Consider the following 17,993-nt stretch of genomic DNA (forward strand, 5'->3'; position numbering starts at 1 on the left):
AAGTTAGTTTCACATCCGTTTAATTTTCCGCGGGAAACAGACAAAACAGAAACAAAAAAAAACAGAATTATTATGTTCCCGGAAGAACATTTTCCACAGATTTTAAGTGGGTTTGCTCTGTTTCGTGTAGTCCCGTCAATCATCATCACACAGAAAAGCTTCAAAAAGAAAGACTTTTAAGTGTCGTCAAGTACAAATGGGAGGAGGAGAACCGATGGATCATCATCAACAACGAATCTCCGCCACGAAATCCGACGGTGTGGGCCAGGGGAACCTCTACTCTCCTGACCACGCGATCAAAGTCGCTACGAAACTCGACGAAAACGTGGGACAGGTCCAGGGGGATCTGTATTCTCCTGACCACGCGATCAAAATCGCTACGAGCCCTGAGCATAAGCTTAACTCTGAGTCTGAGGAGAAGCAGAGGATGTTGGGGCTGAAGAGTCTCGCGACGGTTAAGGACAAAGTACTAGAGAAACTAGCGGCGGCTGCGGTTCCATCGGAGTCGCTGGAAAACGCTAAACAGTTTTTGGAAGGTGTGATTAAGGACTTCGCTGGAGCGGCGCATGGGATGACTAAAGACGCGTTGCACCGGATTAAAACCCATCTCGCTGTTATTCTTCCCTCTGTCTCTCCTTCCGTCACCGGAAAGGTTAGGCCTTTACAACTTTTTTACTTCACCGGATTTGAGATTTCTGTTTGCTCATCTGAGTTATCTCGTGCTTCTGTGAGAAGATCGTGGACGATGCGGAGAAGGAAGAAGAAGATGAGAGAAAGTCAGAAGCGAGCTCCAACGATGGATCCGCCGGAAAGTTACCTTTCTCAAAGCTTTGACGGATGATCTGAGATGGATACTATGTCATGTTTGCTAATAATGAGTTAAAGATGCACACTTTACATGTTCTAGTGCATAGTTCCATAAGAATTATACTTTACATGATCAAGAATCCGTAACATCTCGTTATAGTGTTGTCCTTGTTAAGCCAAAAAAAGAAACTATTTCAGATTAAGGATATGAAAGTGTTATTAAATACAGTGATTCAAAAATGTTGAAAGATGTATCTGTAGAAATAAGGCGTTTTATAGGTACACAAAGGGACCAAAAAGAACAGAAGAAGAAGAAAGAGGAAGAAAAGTTATTGGTGTGTATATTTATAATCAATGAATAACCAACCAGAGAATAAGTTAGCATCTATGAAGATTCTTCTACTTCAGTGGCACTTCAGCTGAGAACTCTTCAAATCACCCAAGAGCTTGTTCCCCAAGTTATCATCATCACTCCATATGACTTGTGAAGGTTAAATACGAATCCAAGTTAAACCGCTATAAGGTTTGTTTCCTGCTTCTTACTTTGTCTTCACTAGCTGGTGTTATTCACTTCTTCAAGTAGAGCTCAGAGACGCCACCTTCTTCTATCTATCTATTTCCACTTATATACAAAAATTAATCAGCCGAGGTCCCAGCGACTTCTGCAGTTCTCTGCCTCATCATCTCCATGACGGCTACTCTCCGCCGTGAATCTGCTTGCTGCTGTAACCTTCTCAGATATTCCTTTAGGTCTCTGCATAGACAGATTCATAATGATCAATACAAATCACAATGACAACTCATTTAAAAAAAAGCTTTGCCAGAGTTCTAAATATCCAAAAGCCACAGAGCATGTCTCAGATGACTTGTCAATGATCCCACAGAGACATCAATTGCAAAAATGTTAGACAGAGACAAAAGTTAAGGACATTACCCGCATCGAGGTACAGCACAGTTCGATTCCTTGCAGGCCCGTGCGTGGATTTGCAAGAGATACCACATCTTCTTGCACAGAACACAGCCTCCCGAAGCACGTCTCTGGCAACCTAAACCATGCCGGAACAGCGCCTTCACTTTGCGGCAGTTAGGATACTGACAATTCGTCGCACGGCGGCATAGCGTCGCATGCACCAGAAGATCGAGCATTTTCCTGAGCTGCAACACTCGCAACTGCCTAGCTTCTTTGTTCTGAGCGTTTTGGTCAGCTAGCGATGGATGGTTCGTCAGCTTGTGAGGATGATTAATACATCCCTCTTTACGGTAACAAGTGTTGCACACATCGTAGTCAGGGCAAACTTCACAGCGCCAGCCTTGACCAGTTTCGATATCGAGGTGGCATGCGTTACACGTTGAGACAAAGGCAGGAGCCGTTGGATTGTGGAGATGATAAAGCACCATCATGGAAGAATGTTTTGCTCGCCTCAGTGTATCGTACTGATAATGGTTCCCTTGACAAAGACTCAGGAAGGCTTGCCTCGTATCGAAAAATTCGCTTTCTAGTATCTCATCTCTATCCTTGGTGTCTTCAGGAATACCAGTGATCTCAACCTACAAAATAAATTTTTAAAAAACAGCATAGTAATGAAGAAAGGAAAAGAGACAGATCTCAATTCTTTCGTTGGTTGTATGTTAAGCCGTAACGTGTATCACAAGACAAAGTAACTTACAGGATACAGTGTATGTTTATCCTTTTGATTAACAGGATGCCTTTCTCTGTCCTCTCGTTTCTGCTCAGCCTCATAGCACCTGAAAGGTAAAAATCACATGTGTTTACCAATAGTCTCTTCCAAGTTACACAAACCAAGTCACAAATAACAAACACGAGGGAAAGAAAACAAAAATAAATTAGGCAAAAGAGAAAGGACAGTTCTTACCCATCACATAACTGGAAATCTTTGCATTGGCTGCAGACCCAACGATTTCCAGTTACCATCAGTGCACAGCAATGCTTGCAACAATGTTGCAAGTGAACCATGATAAAGTCCTCCTTCATGGGGTGAATGGTCTCACCAAGCTAAAAACATACATACAAAAATAATATTAAGTAAAACACAAAACTATACAAAAGAACCTTAATTACTGAAGCTGATATGATTACTTTTTGCATTAGCAGCAGATCTTTGGACATATTCCCAGACAGATCAGACTGGCCACATGCTTTTAGAGCCCTTTTTGTAATGGGTTTCTTGAGTATTCCTTTCTTATTTCCTTTTCTACCATCATCTTCTTGACCCATTTGGTGTATGATATCCTCTGCTGCACCTGGCCAGTAGTCACCATCGAAATACGGGAGCCTAGCAGCCGTAACCTTAGCTCTACATTCACCAGTTTGCAAGAAAAAATGGTCATATAGGTTTGTAGTTTCCGCTACAATCCCTTCCTTTGCAGCTTTTCGCAACATTGCTAAGTACCTGTACCAGAAGCATAATGGAGTATGTAAATTATTTAATAAAATACGAAAAACGTTGATGAAGAAAAACAAACACGAAGGTAACTGGACTAACCACTCCCGTAGTTTATCAGACTTTGGCGTTTTCTGAATTTCTGGATGGCAATATAAGATGTAGTCCTCACCCTTCAGTGGTGGACAAGCCCATATATAGCAGCTCGTGAAACCACGCAATTTGCAGTATTCCAGGTAACCAATCTGAAAAAAAGCATCAATGAATCCTCCAAACAATGTAAAGACCATACCAATCTTAGTTTTAAAACTAGCACTTACAAGAATTTCTTGGTATACAAAAGTGCGCAGAGCCTCTCCACTAGCAGATTTAATCTCAGGTCTAAAGTACTTCACAGAGTCCAGATACGAGAGATAAACACGGCGCTCATTAGGAGATGAACATTCGGATCCAAACTCTTGGACATACATCCCAAACAAGCATACTTCTACACCTTCGATCTTCTGGAACAATAGAACCACCTGGAAAAATAAAATATGGAGAGTGAAATGTATTATTTGAAAGGATGAAATCTTGAAAATGTGGACGTGAAGCAAATACAATAGGGGTGTGCGTTGATCATTCTTACCTTAGACTTGTATGGAAACTCTGTGGGGAAATTATCCTTCTTAAATATTTCAAGAAATCGAGATTTGACTTCCAGCTTCTTGTCAACAGATAAAACAACTCTAACCACAAGGGATTCAGCAGTTGGAACCTGTCAGTGCCAGTAAAAGAAAAAGCAAAACAATGAGTGACCAACCAGTAACTTCAATCTATTGTTTCCAGTGAAAGGACTCAAAGATGCAACATCACATGAGACCTTGAACATTGTACAAGTTAACTGCCTACCTCATCATAATTGTTTCCTTGAGCCCTGGCTCTCTCAATCCTTTCCTGCTCCAGCCTTTTAAACAAACGCTGCTCTATGTGGTCACTGAGAATCGTTTTTGGCAGGTCTTTCGCTCCAAGAACAGCGTTTTGAAGTAAAGGCTTCCTCTCATTTCGTTCCACCTCTGTTATATAGCAATGTGGGCAGGTGTACTCAGCTTGCCCCCCATCATCCCTCCGCCCATTAAATAGAGCACATATCTGATGCTGCCAGGCCTCGCATTTATCACACTGGACCCACTGCAAAAAAAAAAAAACATGGAATACAATAGACTAAGCTCAGAAAAACCTACAGGCACATGACTATACAACTCTACTGAGTCGATTAGTCTTACCGCTTCTTCAGTCTCTTCATCGTTTTTCTTTTTCTCGAGTCTTGCCTTTGGTACTGAAGTCCCTACGGCGAGTATAGTGTCTCCTCGGGATTCATTATAACAGGGAATACAAAAGTAATGACGAGTTTCACCAGCTCCAACAGTATAGTACATTGCGTTTCTTTTGATACGAGCACCGCATGGAGTACAATAAATAGGTGCTGGCTCGAATGTAAGCTTCTCCACCGCACATAACTGGCAGGAATTAGCACTCATCGAATTCTCCATGGCCTGATTCTTTTCTGCTTTGGCTTTACTCTGCAGATAAAATAGAAATTAAATGAAAAGTTATGCATCAGCGATCACATACTTTGAAAGAATAACAATAATAAAATCAATGCAACGAAGAGTAAATAAAAATATAAATCTATGAATGAAACTTATTTTCTCTAAATTTTTGAAGTCAATACACACCTGGCCAACCCACTGACGAAGACCACGGATATGTTCTCTCACTTGTTCGGGAGTGAACAATTCAGTTAAGGCAACACCCATTATCTTTGGTTTTCCAGATTTTGGTGCATATTCAGGAGACTTCACCAAATCTTCTTTATTCGGCTCTTGCTTCATATTTATGTTTTCTTGCTTTGGCGAGACACCAGCCAAATCATGCTGACTTGGTTCACTGGAAGGCCTCGGCTTGTGAACATTTTCAAAAGCTTCAGAAATATCAGAAACTTCTTCTTTCACTTCCAACTTCCCTGACTTCAATGCCACATGTGCATCGCTCTGCCTATGATCCTTTCTTTCAGCATCCTGAGATAGTTCCGTCTCTGTTTGGGAAACAACGGAGCTTTTACAACTTTCAGTCTCAGGGGCCACTGGTTGAAAAGACGGCTCCACCTTCAACCGTTTTGATGAAGGTTGCAAATTATCTAAAGTACCATCACAGCCAAGAGAACCAGAAACCACTCCAGCAGTAGCGCATAGTGAATCATTTGATACTACAGCTCTGTTCACCCCGCTGCTCTCGTTTTCTAAACGAGCCTGAGCACACGCATTAACTTGTCGCTGACGGAAGCTTTTCACAGACATACAGACAGGGCACCGAAGATCCTTGCAGTTTTTATAGTGGCCAATCAGTAACTTTGTCTGAGGACACCGAGGATATAGGCACTGAGGTTCAACACAACTGTTCATGTGACTCCACAGTTTCCGAACAGTAAGGCAATTCTGGTCTGTGCACTTCCCTCCTGGCGGGTTGCAGGTCCGTGCATGAAGTAAAAACAAGAGCCATTTCTGTTGATTTCGGAACTTGGGATCGGTTCTGCGCATCGTTCTAATAGGATTCTGCAGACTATGGGAACTGGATACGGTCGCAGAAGTATGATTCTGACCAACAGCAGACCCTTCGTTCAAATTATTAGGTTGAGCTTCATTCATCCCGGTAATTCCCTGAACGTGCTGTTGACTTGACATACCATTGGAATCTGAACCTATATTCTGCGGGTGCAGCATTTGGTGAACCTGTCGGCTATTTTGAGGATGTGGAGTGCATATATCACTCTGACCTGTAAGATGCTGAGCGTCTGCATAGCAGTCTTCTCCAGAATTCGGATATTGATTCTGGAACTGAGAAAGCTGGAGCCGTTCAGATGGTTGGGAGTGCATAGCTTCACTATTCTTCTCCATTCTAGGTTCATGCTTAACATCCGTATCCATTTCAGAAGCCACCTGAGGTTTTCCCGAACCATCATTGCTTATTAATTTATGTTGCTGCACCGTCTGCTGGAGAAATTTCTGCTGCTGCTGTTGAATCTGATGCTGTTGCTGAAATTGGACAGGCTGTTGCCGAAATTGTTGCTGTTGATGTGACTGCAGATAATGTAAGGAAAGAAAAAAAGATTGAAAGTACGAATACTAAAAGTGATAAATGTTTAAGTGGAGTGCATTGTTGCATGCAAATTAAATCAACTGGTTGCTCACCTGAGAAGAGTTAGCTCTGGACACAGACTGGGAACTTGCTGCATTGATATTCTGAGCATTTGTCATCATCCCATTTCCAGATCCAAGGGTGTCAGGATTTTGTGTTCTATAACCTTCCCCTGAAATATGAAATAACATGCTTTAAATATTCTGACTAGTAAGGACTAGCCATTCACAATCGCCAAACCACAAGGAAGGACAAATGGTACTCTGCTTTCCTGACAGGGGGAAGTTATCAATGGACTGCTGTAAATTTGTTAAAGAATTACCTTTGTCTACACTTCTTTCCTTCACTCCAGCACCACCATTTACAGAGTTAGTGGCCACACCAGCTGCATTTGGTTGCATCCCAGGTCTACGGCCAGTAGTCATTTGGTTGGACAAGATGTGACTATTTTGACCACCAGTTACCTCCCTTTGCTGCTGCTGCTGATGAGACTGAGGTACCACTGTGGGCTCAGCAGAAAATCCACCACTGTTGCTATTAGTACCACTGTTAACGAACCCAGGCGTAGGAATCATCTGGGGAGTACTTCTTTGAGAACCCATGGATGTCATATTCCCTCCAGAACCAAGAGAAAAGTTTCTCGATGAATGTTGGTATCCATTAGACATATTACCTGCAAACAAGTTGCTACTGTGTCAGAGACACATGAGATGAAAATTTCCAGGAGAAGTGTATGTACGATCGCTTTAATGGAAAAAAACCTCCAGCAGGTCGAACGTTTTCAGTATTCACAGCTGTACTTGTGCTATTGTTGTTGTTTCCAGCTACTGTAGCATTAGCAGAGGGTCTAACCATCGAACTAGGATTACCCCCAGCGTGTGATAATCCTGGAGTAGGTATCATCGTTCCAACCGAAGAAGGATTAGCATGTCGCTGACTGTGGTTATTCAGGTGTCTGTTTTTTATTAGGCTTGTAATCCGAGACTCAAGAGTTGACCGGTTCAAGTAATCCTCCTGTAGTATAAATTGCAAAGCGTCACAAAAAGAACAAGGACATGAGTCAATAAGCTAGAGCCAGATGCAACATGTCAGAAAGCATCAGCCAATCTTGTTGGAATTCCCCAATAAACCAAACAATAAGCTAGAAACTACCTTTGAGATAGCCATCTTATACAGCCCCTCCTCTAAGCGTCTAGCAACGTCCATATACTTTGACTTTGATGCAGCATCAGCCGGAGATGGTTGCCGTTGCTGTAAAACTTTAAATCTGGAAAACCAAGGAGACTCAGTTAAAGACACAGTCCGCCATAAAAAAAAAGACTTAAGGAACAGAAACACTATAATGCACCCGAGACAGTCCTCAGTTCGATCATTCCCATCCCACATTACGATAAAAGTACTCAAATCCATTATAAGAAAAAATACTATAGCCGGAAGACACAAACGGTGTGTAGATGGAAAGTTGAAGGCTTACACAAGGACTTGCATGTACTGCCTTAGCTTTAAAACATCATGGTCCATTGGACCAACGGTGCTACGTGAAGGCCCTACGCTACCACCAGCACCAGCTAAGTTCTGCATTTGAGAGTTCCCGTTATTCCCTTGGTTTGGAGACTGCCCAGATCGTTGTTGTCCCGACATGTGAGCCTGAACATTCATCTTATTTTCTTCGCCTTGTCCTAATTCTTCTTGCAACTAACTAGCTCCTGCTATTAATGATTTCTTCAGCTGATCTCACTACAGCTCTTAACACAGAACACACCTAGCAAAACAATCTCATTATTTCATGGCATGATCAATACACTTGAACTACAATCATAGACTGTGATGATCAAAGCAACCAAATAAATAAATAAACCTAAAAATCAAACCTTGAACACAAAGAAGTAAACTTGTCACTCACAAGGTCACAAAGACAAAACTTGATTAGAACAAAGCAATGGAGTCTGTGAAGAGCCGATGTCGACAAATTAGAATCAAGCAAGCAAAGTAGAGAAAAGCCCAGAAAGAGACTCTAAAATTAGAGGCCAAGTTATAACGAATTATCGACAATTTTTTTTTCAGAAATCGATTTTTTCGGGGTCGGAGTTCTTCGAATTGGGATTTTTCGGAAGCTCGCTCGATTTTGGGGATTTTGTAATTTTTGTTTTAGGGATTTCAATTTGATTTAGTAAACAAATTCACATAAAATAAGACTTACCTTATGTTTCTTTTTAAAGTCCAAATCCATGCATATTGTTAAGGAACCAAGGTCGAAAGATCGAACGGACAAGAACAAGTGTCGGAGAATGGGTTAAGTTCCTGTCCGTTCGATCGGGTATTGTGATTTACGAACTTACCCTTGTAGTTTTACAGCTATTTAGTTTCTGTTCTTGTACCGAAGTAGTGAGAGTAACAAAACCATTCAAATTTAATAATCATATCCCACGGTCAAACAAGAGAACAAATCAAAACCCGGTTTATCATTGGTATGTATATACAAGCAGCATTCAATATAGTCACAGTGCAGTAACTTATATGATGATCTTATTGCTTGTAACAGAAGTAATAAAAAAACTCCGGATCATGTTCAGCTGTAGAGGCTCATGGACTTCAGACTCTCTGCGATCTCTGTCTCCAACTCATCTTCGCTCTCAGGAACCTTCACTCCCACCTGCTGAGACCAAAAACATATGAAAAGTCACAAAGTTCAGAATGTTGTCTCTTAGTATCATGAGCGGTTATTGTATAGGTCTATGATGTACCATTGGAGAAACTTCAGGAGCGAGTGTAGTCATTGTTCCAGGCGGAGATGAATTAGCATTTTGCTGATTATTCATTATTCTGCGTGTCATTAAGGTTGCCAAGCGAGAAACAAGGGTCGACTGGTTAAGGTAGTCATCCTGTAGATATTGAAGTTATAAAGTGTTAAAAACGAAAGAAAGATCATGATTCAGTAAGCTTGAGATTAGAGACACCATATATGTCTATAAGCCTATCTTGTCTCAGTCAATCAAAATATCGATCAAGTAAAGTTTTTGAGAATACCCTTGTGTTTGCCATTTGAAAAAGACCCTCCTCTAAGTGCCTAGCAATATCTAAGAAGTTAGAATCTAATGCATCATTGGATGGACCTGGACGGCGCTTATGTAACTCGTTGAAGCTGGAAAGAGCGAAAGTTTAGTTAGAAACCGTATAAGTCAACAAGTAAAATACCCAGAGGGAGACAACTAGTCAAAGATTAAACACCAAAGGAATCCTAGAAAGTAACATATTCAGGAGCAGAAACACCAATATAATAAGAAACTGAGCAGATATGCAGCCAGGAATACAGATTCAAGACATAATAAACTGACAGAGAGTTAATGCAAGAAGAGCCAGAGAAGCTGAAAAATTGGAAGGCTTACACAAGGGTTCGCATGTACTGTCGGAGTTCCAAAACATCATGGTCCATGGGACCAGAGGTGTTAGGAGAAGGCCCTAAACCAACACTAGCACAAGCAGAGGACGTAACCATCGAACTAGGATTACCCCCAGCGTGTGATAATCCTGTACTCGTAGGTGCCATCGTTCCAACCATAGAAGAATTAGTATGTCCCTGATTGGAGTTTTTCAACTGTCTGCCTTTTATCAAGCGTCCAAGTCGAGAGTCAAGGGTTGACTCGTTCAAGTAATCCTCCTGTAGTATAAGTTGTAAAGCATCACAAAATGAACGAAAGAGCCAGATGCAACAACCAGTACTCTTGTTTTGGAATTCACCAGCAAACCAAATCATAAATTCAACTACGAAACAAAACATTTTTTTTCCTTGTAAACACACACATAAATATTTCGAGATACCTTTGAGATAGCCGTCTTAAACAGCCCCTCCTCTAAGCGTCTAGCAACTTCCATATACTTTGCCTTTGATGCAGCATCATCCGGAGGTAATGGTTGTTTTTTCTGTAAAACGTTGAAGCTGGAAGAACAAGGAGGCTCAGTTAAATATAAGCAAATATAAGATGAACGAAACATAGGCATACTATAGCAGGAAGACACAAACAGTGCAGCTGAAAAGTTGAAGGCTTACACAAGGATTCGCATATACTGTCGAAGTCTTAGAATATTATGGTCGACGCCGGGACCAACGGTGCTACGAGAAGGCCCTTCGTCACCACCAGCACCACCTACGTTGTGCATTTGAGAGTTTCCGTTATTCTGCGGCACTGCCCCTTGGTGTTGTCCCGACATGTGAGCCTGAACATTCATGTTTCCGTTATCATACTTTATCTCAATACAGTTGAAACTAGAATCATACAAATATGATCATCAAGAGGAGCAATAAGAAAGCAAATCAAATAAATAAATAAATAACCTAAAGCAAATCACAAGGTGGATTATAATGATCAAATATATATCCTAAACGCAGTGTAACAGAGAGCAATCAAGTCGTTGAAGAGACGATGTCGCACGTGTGAAACTCACACAAATTAGACGGCGAAGATATAATGAATTATCAACAAATTTTCAGAGATCAGAGACCTTTTCGTGCTCGGAGTTCTTCGAATTGGGGATTTTTCGGGAGCTCTGAAACAGAAAAGTCAGTGAGATAGAGCTCAACTTGGAGGAGAAGTTTAATTGTATTGTTTGATTGAATCTTTCAGAATAAGCCAAAAGCGTATATATATAAACTGTTTGTGAACCGGTTTGGTTCTAATAAACTGAAATTCATAAATAAAATCTCTGAACCGGAATGAACCATAATTCCTGTCACAAGATCGCTAGATTTTGGAGAATTTTTAATCTCGATTTTGCGATTAGTAAACAAAAATATGTTAAATAACATTTACCTTATCTTTATTACAAGTCTGAATTCATACATATATATTACTGAATAAAATATCAGTAAATATTTGTTATTCGTTTCAATTTGAACCAAAAAATTCGGATAGTAACTTTACGAAACAAATCAAATACCAATATGCAATATTTGTGAAAATGAAATAAATAACAAATACTAATATTTTTAAGAATGGATAACCGATTCGATCCGTTATATACATATATATACATATATTTAAAAAAATTTACATATAAATATTATATTTTATAGAATTTATTCAAAAAATATATTATATTTTATATAAGTTTTACAATAATTTATTTATTAAAGTAGTTTATAAGATTTTAAAAGCAAACAATTTTAAATTTTGTAGTAAAATATTATTATTTCTAATATTTTGTTATTTTTATTTATTTATTAGTTTTTATTTTATTAGTACAGATCAAATCGAATATCCAGTTAAAAAATAAAAATTTTGGATATTCAAAATACCGAATATATGGATGACTATGAATCGAATTGGTGCAGGTAATTGGTTATTCGAATAAAACGAATGGATCGCAAATACTTCGAAAAATCTGGATATACGGTGTGTGCATATATTTGTTATTTATCTGATATAATTTACGAATTTTCACCCTTGTAGTTTTGCTTTGTTTATTTTTACAGCTATCAACTTATTTTTCTGTTCTAATTACATAATCATATACCAAGCTCAAACCGGAAACGTATCGAAACCCGTTTTACCGTTGGTACGTACAGTCTTCACAAGCAGCAGGAGTACAGTAGCAGTGCGAATTCCGAAGCATGTGTAACATAAATGCTTATCTTGTAACACAAGTAATGAAAAACCTACGGATCATATTCAGCTGTAGAGGCTCATGGACTTCAGATTCTCTGCGATCTCTGTCTCCAACTCATCTCCCCTCTCAAGAACCTTCTCTCTCACCTGCTGCGACCAACAAATTGAAACATCATCAAGTTCAGAATGTCGTCTTTTAATTTAAATAAATTAAATATCATGAGAAGTTATCATCTAGGTCTCTGATGTACGTACCATCGTGGTCTCAGCAAAAACTTCAGGAGCGAGTGTAGTCATTGTTCCAGGCGAAGAGGAATTAGCATTTTGTTGAATCTGACCGTAGTTATTCAATTTTTTGGCCCTTATTAAGCTAGCCAAGCGAGAAGTAAGGGTCGACGGGTTTAGGTAATCCTCCTGTAGATTTTGTAGTTATGAAGTGTCAAAAACGAAAGATCTTTTAAAGTGAGGACATGGGACACCATATGTTTATAAGCTTCAGCCTATCTTGTTTTGGCATTCCTAAGTAAATCAATTAGATCAATGGGATCTGTTAGAATTATTCCACCCACATGAAGTAACCATTAAAAAAAAAGTATCAAGGCTTACACAAGCTTTCGCATGTACTCTCTTGAGTTTCAACATATCTGAAGTGGATACTGAGTCATTTGATGCTAAAGGAGCTTTCTCCACCGTAGTGTTTTCGATTTTTAAACCAGACAGGGCATGTACATTAGCTTGTTGCTCAAGGTAGGTGTTGGCTGGCATGCGCTGAGGATCTCTGTCTTTGTGATCATTCCGTAGATTCTTGCAGGTCCGTGCAATACTTAGAAACAGGAGCCGTCTCTGTTGTTTCCGGAAGTTGAGAGCCCTTTCTGTTGATTTTGGAGCCACCACCACCACCACCACCAACCCAAATCGAGATAGATCTCTGAACTGAAACAATAAAGAGTTACCAGTGGTTACGATGAACTATTCTCCAAAACGCACAAGACTATATATATGTTGCACGCCTAAAACTCATGGCAAAGTCAAACTAGGATGAGAAATCGTGGAAAGATATGAATACTTTTTCTTTGGTTTGTACCAACACTGATTGAATCAGTCTTACTTTTTCAGGTTCTACGTTTCTGGTATGATGTGAACCATAGCGTATGTAACCATCCAGCTGTAGACAAAAAAATAATAATAATAATCAGAATGTCATTTAATGAAATAACTAGATTTTGACCCGTGCAACCGCACGGGTGTTTGGTTTTATTTTTCTATACATAAATTATTATTTTAGAACATAAGTGGTATATATTTTTAATGTTAATCATATACTTAAATATTTATATAACTATTTCAAATATAATAATTTTATAATTTACATGTTATAATTAATTAATTGTTTAAACTGTATGTATTTACCACTTCTTATTATATATTTATCTTACTGTATTTGCATTTAGTTATTAAGTAAATTAATATATTAATGAGAAAATATATTTAAAAATTATTTTGTATTTAATTTATGCTAAAATTTGACCCGTCTTTCAAACCTGAATTTCTTTTTACCAATATTAGATAATTTATTATTGTATATATAAAAGTCTAAGATATGTTAATTTTTAGATATGTATTATATAGTTTGTTAATTTTAAGCTGTTCTATCATCATATTATATTTTAAATAAATAATTTATATTTATGAAAATAAAATTTATAAATTGAATATAATTTTATCATATTTATTTTAGTATAATAATTATATTTTAACATGATCATGACTATAAAGTAGATAAAATAGGATATAATTTATTTATTTTCATTTTTAAACGATAACTTAAAATACATTAAGTTATTGTTTAAATTTTTTTACACAGATTTATTAGAATTTTTAAATATAATATATCAATATATATTATATTTAAAATGAAAATATATTATGATTAAAGTAGTTACAAAGATTTTATATTATTAACTTTAAAGAAATACATGTTAAATTTTATACATGTATTATATAGTTTGATAATGTTAACCCATCTTACCAACATATTAGATTTTATTTTTGAACATAAATATTTTATAATTACGAAAATAAAATAAATAAATATATAAATTTAATACAATTTTATTATATTTAGCTCAATATAATAATTTTATTTTAATATGATTTATTATGATTATATAATAAATAAAATATTATAGATTTTTTTATTTTTAATTTTATATAACTGAATATATTAATGTATAATAATATTTTAAACTAATTTCAAAATTAGCAAAAATATTTAAATATAATTTCGAAAATAAAGATCTTGTAAAAATCTTTTTAAACAGATTTGTTAGAATTTTAAAATAAATATATTTATATTTAAAATGAAAAGTTATCAAAAGATATTATGATTAAAATATTTTAAAATTTTGATTTATTATTAGTCTGAACTAAAATGTAATATGAATTTCTATGAATAGGTCCATTAGGTCCATTTTTTAAAAAATCACACATGAATCAAGGTTGTGACTTCTGTTTTAATATATAAAATAGACATTTCAACTATAGGATCATGGACCAATCATGTACTTGTCATGTAGAAATCATATACCGTTAGAGCATCTCCATTGGTAAGGAACTATGTAGGGTTCTGATGAATTATTTAGTAGTTAATTTTGTGATTTGAAAACTTAAGAACCCTTGTTAATCTAATTAAATTTTACTCCTCCAATGGGAGAACCTCATCGAGGTTCTTAAAATTTTTTGATCAAAAGTGTGAATGAACAAAGAGTTATGATAAGAAGTTTGATCAGGCAGTCGTCTCTATAGTCTCGTGGTTTTCTCAAAAAGAAAAAGAAGTTTTATCAGATGGTATCAACGAATGGAACAGGAAGAAACCTGCAGACAGATTGTAAAGTGAATCTCACTACGAGTCACCTGATAAGCCTTTGTGTTTCAATCTCTCAAAAAGGTCAAGAACCAGCTACTCAAAGGTGAAATTTTTTTCCTTAGGTCAGATCAAGCTATCGATTAACCAGAAACATAACCAAAACCCCCAATTCAGAAAATGCACTAGAACCATGTTTTCACAAAATCACATCCACAAGAGCTTAATTCAACAAAACCCAGCTCACATATTCTCAGGAATCCAAGACGAGTTCACTTCCTCAAGATCATCAAGAAAATCATCATTGAATCGACAGAGAGAAAGATTGATATCAAAAACGACAGAGAATCAACAGAGAAGATGGAGAGACAGAAGAATTGACGGAGAAGATGGAGAGATCGAAGATTCAACAGAGATCGAAGAAAAGAATCGAGGAAGAAGAGAGAAAAGAGTATTTCGCGAGGAAAGAGAGAGAGAGAGACATGAGCCATCAAATTAAAACTCGCCACGTAAGGGTCCTTAAGCATTCCTTCAGACACTTAATAGAGGAGCGCTCCTGCCTAATTAAACGATTTTTCATTTATTTTTTGGCCTTAATTACAGCTCCAAATCATCACTAAACTATGAAATGTACTACACCTACTGGTTAATCAATCGGACAGTGATTGGTTTAACCTCTCGGTTAAGACTCATTCAAGACAACTGAATCAATGAAGCTAAAACATATAGATATCAGACATCATAACTATTTTTTGGGGACCAATTCAGATACGGTTTCAATCTTATATACATACACACAATGACACAAATCTCTGTTTGCAACTAAAGACAAAATCTAACAGAAAGAAACCTTCTGTTTGGGTCCAAGGAAGAAGAAGGTGATGAGACAGACAGAAACATCAAAGACAAAAAAAAAGCTGTTTCTCCTTTTCTTTTCTAAATGGTACTGCTGAGTGTAGAAACCGCAGTAGATGAAGAAGCCCCTGACGAGTAAGCATTCGAGTTATCTCTAGTCCCGGTGCTAGACGAGGCATTATCTGAAGAAAGATTCGTGTAGTAGTTGCGTCTGTTCACTTCCTCTTGCTTTTTCTCGACCGGTCCTTTCACTTTCAAGTCCATAAAATCAGAAATCAAACCTGGTCTGGTTATGTTCCTGCTCTCTATATCCTTCTTCTCCCCTGTTAACAGCTTCACCACCGTGGACATACTTGGCCTTAGCTTAGGATTGTCTTGCGTGCACAAAAGACCTATTTTTAGGTACCGGCAAGCTTCCTCTCCGTCAAAGACTCCGTTTAGCCCTGTGTCAACGAGATCCACTAGCTCATTCCGCTCATAAAGATCCCAAGCCTGTGGAAATGCAAGAAAAAAAGTTATATCTCTAAAACCAAAGAGCTTACAAAAGAACATAAAAGGCAAGAGACTTTTACTCTTTCTAGAAGATATTGATACCCCTGGGGTAACCGTGTGTTTTTGTTACTTCTTGCACTGACTATCTCCATCAGAAGGACTCCATAGCTGTAAACATCAGCTTTGCGCGTAACCTGTCCCCTAACCGCATACTCTGGCGCTAGATAACCACTGCACAAACCAGATGTTAATTAAGAACCTTTACTTATAGCGAGAATATAAAAAAACGCTTGAAACTCACATTGTACCGGCGACACGAGTGCTGACATGAGTCATGTTCGGCGGCATAAGCTTGGCGAGTCCAAAATCAGCTATCTTGGGAGATAAGTCTCTGTCAAGTAGAATGTTGCTCGCCTTGATATCTCTATGAATAATGTGAGGCCTTACTTCTTCATGAAGAAAGGCAAGACCTTTAGCAACCCCAACGCAGATTCTGGACCGAGTTCTCCAATCAAACTGTATCCCACTCTTAATGTATCCCCCAGCTGAAAAAAAAAACATTCATTCATTGAGAATATGACACTAAAGAAACTGACATACAAACTACGAGAATCACCTAAGAGGGTCTTATCAAGGCTATTGTTCTCCAGATAGTTGTAGACAAGTATCCTGTGATTCCCCTCAACGCAGCATCCATATAACTTAACTAGATTCTCATGCTGTATCTCTGATATGACATTGATCTCAGTCAAGAACTCTTTCACGCCTTGTCTTGACTCAGCGGAAAGGACTTTGATAGCTGCAATCTTTCCATCTTTAAGACGGCCCTAATCATTTGACACTGTTTGAGTTACAAAAAAAAATGAAGACAGAGAGTAGCAAGGAAGTGAGTTTACTCATTTTACCTTGTACACAGAGCCAAACCCTCCTTCTCCAATTTTATTCAGGGCGTCGAAATCATCAGTAGCTTGACGAATCTCTTTGTATTTGTAAATCTTTACCTTAATTATCGCTGAGATTTCTGTAAGCAAGAAAGATAAACAAACACCAAGTTAAGAGGAAACCAGCAACAAGACTATGCATAGTTAACATTCCAAGCTTAAAAGTAGTATATGTTACCTCTATCAACTTGTGAAGGTTCTCCTCCACTCTTGTGGCATGAGAAACAGGAGCCCATCATTGTAATAAGACAGACCTGTGAACTGTTGATGCCATCAATTATAATGATTACCCACGAGAAAAAGAAACGAGACCAGTTCAGAGATTTGAATTCTAACTAGTAAACCAGAGATAAGATCGAATCCAATTACTACTACTCAATAGAATCTCTATCCAAGTAAGAAACTCCCCAAAGACCTCAGAAGCTAAAGCAACTAAAAAAAAAAGCTGCCGACTTTGAATTTGAGTTTCTTAGGATTGAGAACAAAAACTCGAAACAGACTCAGAAAAAATAGAAAGAAAGAGAAACCCACCTCAGAGAGAGTGGTTCGGAGATCGCAGGTTGAAATTGGTATAAAAAAGGCTCTGACTTTACGCGATCAGAGTCGCTCTCTCTCTCTCTCTTCTTATCCTCGGCGTGTGTGTGGATATCAGATATTAAGTATTTGATGAAATAGAGTAGGAGAGGGAAAGAATGAAGAAGAAGGAAGAAGGGGTCTTCGTAAATCTGAAGCACGCGTCAGTACTATTCCTTGTGCGTTGCTCCGACGACTAAGCAATGCTACAGTCTTTCTTCTCTTTTTGTACTTTTCTTTATTTTATCTCATGTTAAAATTGTCTGTTCTCTTTTTTATG

At 37.9% G+C, this 17,993-nt stretch overlaps 4 protein-coding genes across 6 annotated transcripts; 1 reads left to right on the plus strand and 3 right to left on the minus strand.

The window, feature by feature from the left end:
• Positions 1-90: 90 nt before the first annotated feature.
• LOC106387592 lies at positions 91-1,047 on the plus strand. The gene is made up of 2 exons (XM_013827484.3): positions 91-652; positions 736-1,047. The coding sequence occupies exons 1-2, from the start codon at positions 197-199 to the stop codon at positions 832-834; spliced, it is 555 nt and encodes a 184-aa protein (XP_013682938.2). The 5' UTR covers positions 91-196; the 3' UTR covers positions 835-1,047.
• On the minus strand, positions 989-8,574 carry LOC106387589 (histone acetyltransferase HAC12-like). 2 transcript variants are annotated; one of them, XM_013827478.3, is made up of 17 exons: positions 8,290-8,574; positions 7,861-8,148; positions 7,539-7,653; positions 7,148-7,400; positions 6,709-7,059; positions 6,440-6,558; positions 4,928-6,328; positions 4,475-4,771; positions 4,101-4,379; positions 3,838-3,966; positions 3,530-3,730; positions 3,312-3,454; positions 2,906-3,218; positions 2,682-2,821; positions 2,475-2,553; positions 1,742-2,355; positions 989-1,561 (listed from the first exon to the last, which is right to left on the minus strand). In XM_013827478.3, the coding sequence occupies exons 2-17, from the start codon at positions 8,043-8,045 to the stop codon at positions 1,444-1,446; spliced, it is 4,737 nt and encodes a 1,578-aa protein (XP_013682932.2). In that variant the 5' UTR covers positions 8,046-8,148; positions 8,290-8,574; the 3' UTR covers positions 989-1,443. The 2 variants fall into 2 exon arrangements, with proteins under 2 accessions (XP_013682932.2, XP_013682931.2); XM_013827477.3 differs by having other exon boundaries at positions 8,258-8,574.
• Positions 8,575-12,052: 3,478 nt separating this feature from the next.
• Positions 12,053-12,754, minus strand: LOC125576970 (histone acetyltransferase HAC1-like). Its single transcript, XM_048737535.1, has 3 exons — positions 12,596-12,754; positions 12,245-12,403; positions 12,053-12,136 (listed from the first exon to the last, which is right to left on the minus strand). Exons 1-3 carry the CDS (start codon positions 12,752-12,754, stop codon positions 12,053-12,055), a joined length of 402 nt encoding a protein of 133 aa, XP_048593492.1.
• Positions 12,755-15,559: 2,805 nt separating this feature from the next.
• Positions 15,560-17,914, minus strand: LOC106387588 (cold-responsive protein kinase 1). 2 transcript variants are annotated; one of them, XM_013827475.3, is made up of 7 exons: positions 17,672-17,914; positions 17,319-17,401; positions 17,105-17,220; positions 16,816-17,026; positions 16,501-16,744; positions 16,280-16,430; positions 15,560-16,199 (listed from the first exon to the last, which is right to left on the minus strand). In XM_013827475.3, the coding sequence occupies exons 2-7, from the start codon at positions 17,377-17,379 to the stop codon at positions 15,789-15,791; spliced, it is 1,194 nt and encodes a 397-aa protein (XP_013682929.1). In that variant the 5' UTR covers positions 17,380-17,401; positions 17,672-17,914; the 3' UTR covers positions 15,560-15,788. The 2 variants fall into 2 exon arrangements, with proteins under 2 accessions (XP_013682929.1, XP_013682930.1); XM_013827476.3 differs by having other exon boundaries at positions 17,319-17,394; positions 17,672-17,901.
• Between the last annotated feature and the right edge of the window lie 79 nt (positions 17,915-17,993).

Source organism: Brassica napus, chromosome A8, assembly GCF_020379485.1.
Source record: "Brassica napus cultivar Da-Ae chromosome A8, Da-Ae, whole genome shotgun sequence".
Classification (NCBI taxonomy): Eukaryota; Viridiplantae; Streptophyta; class Magnoliopsida; order Brassicales; family Brassicaceae; genus Brassica; species Brassica napus.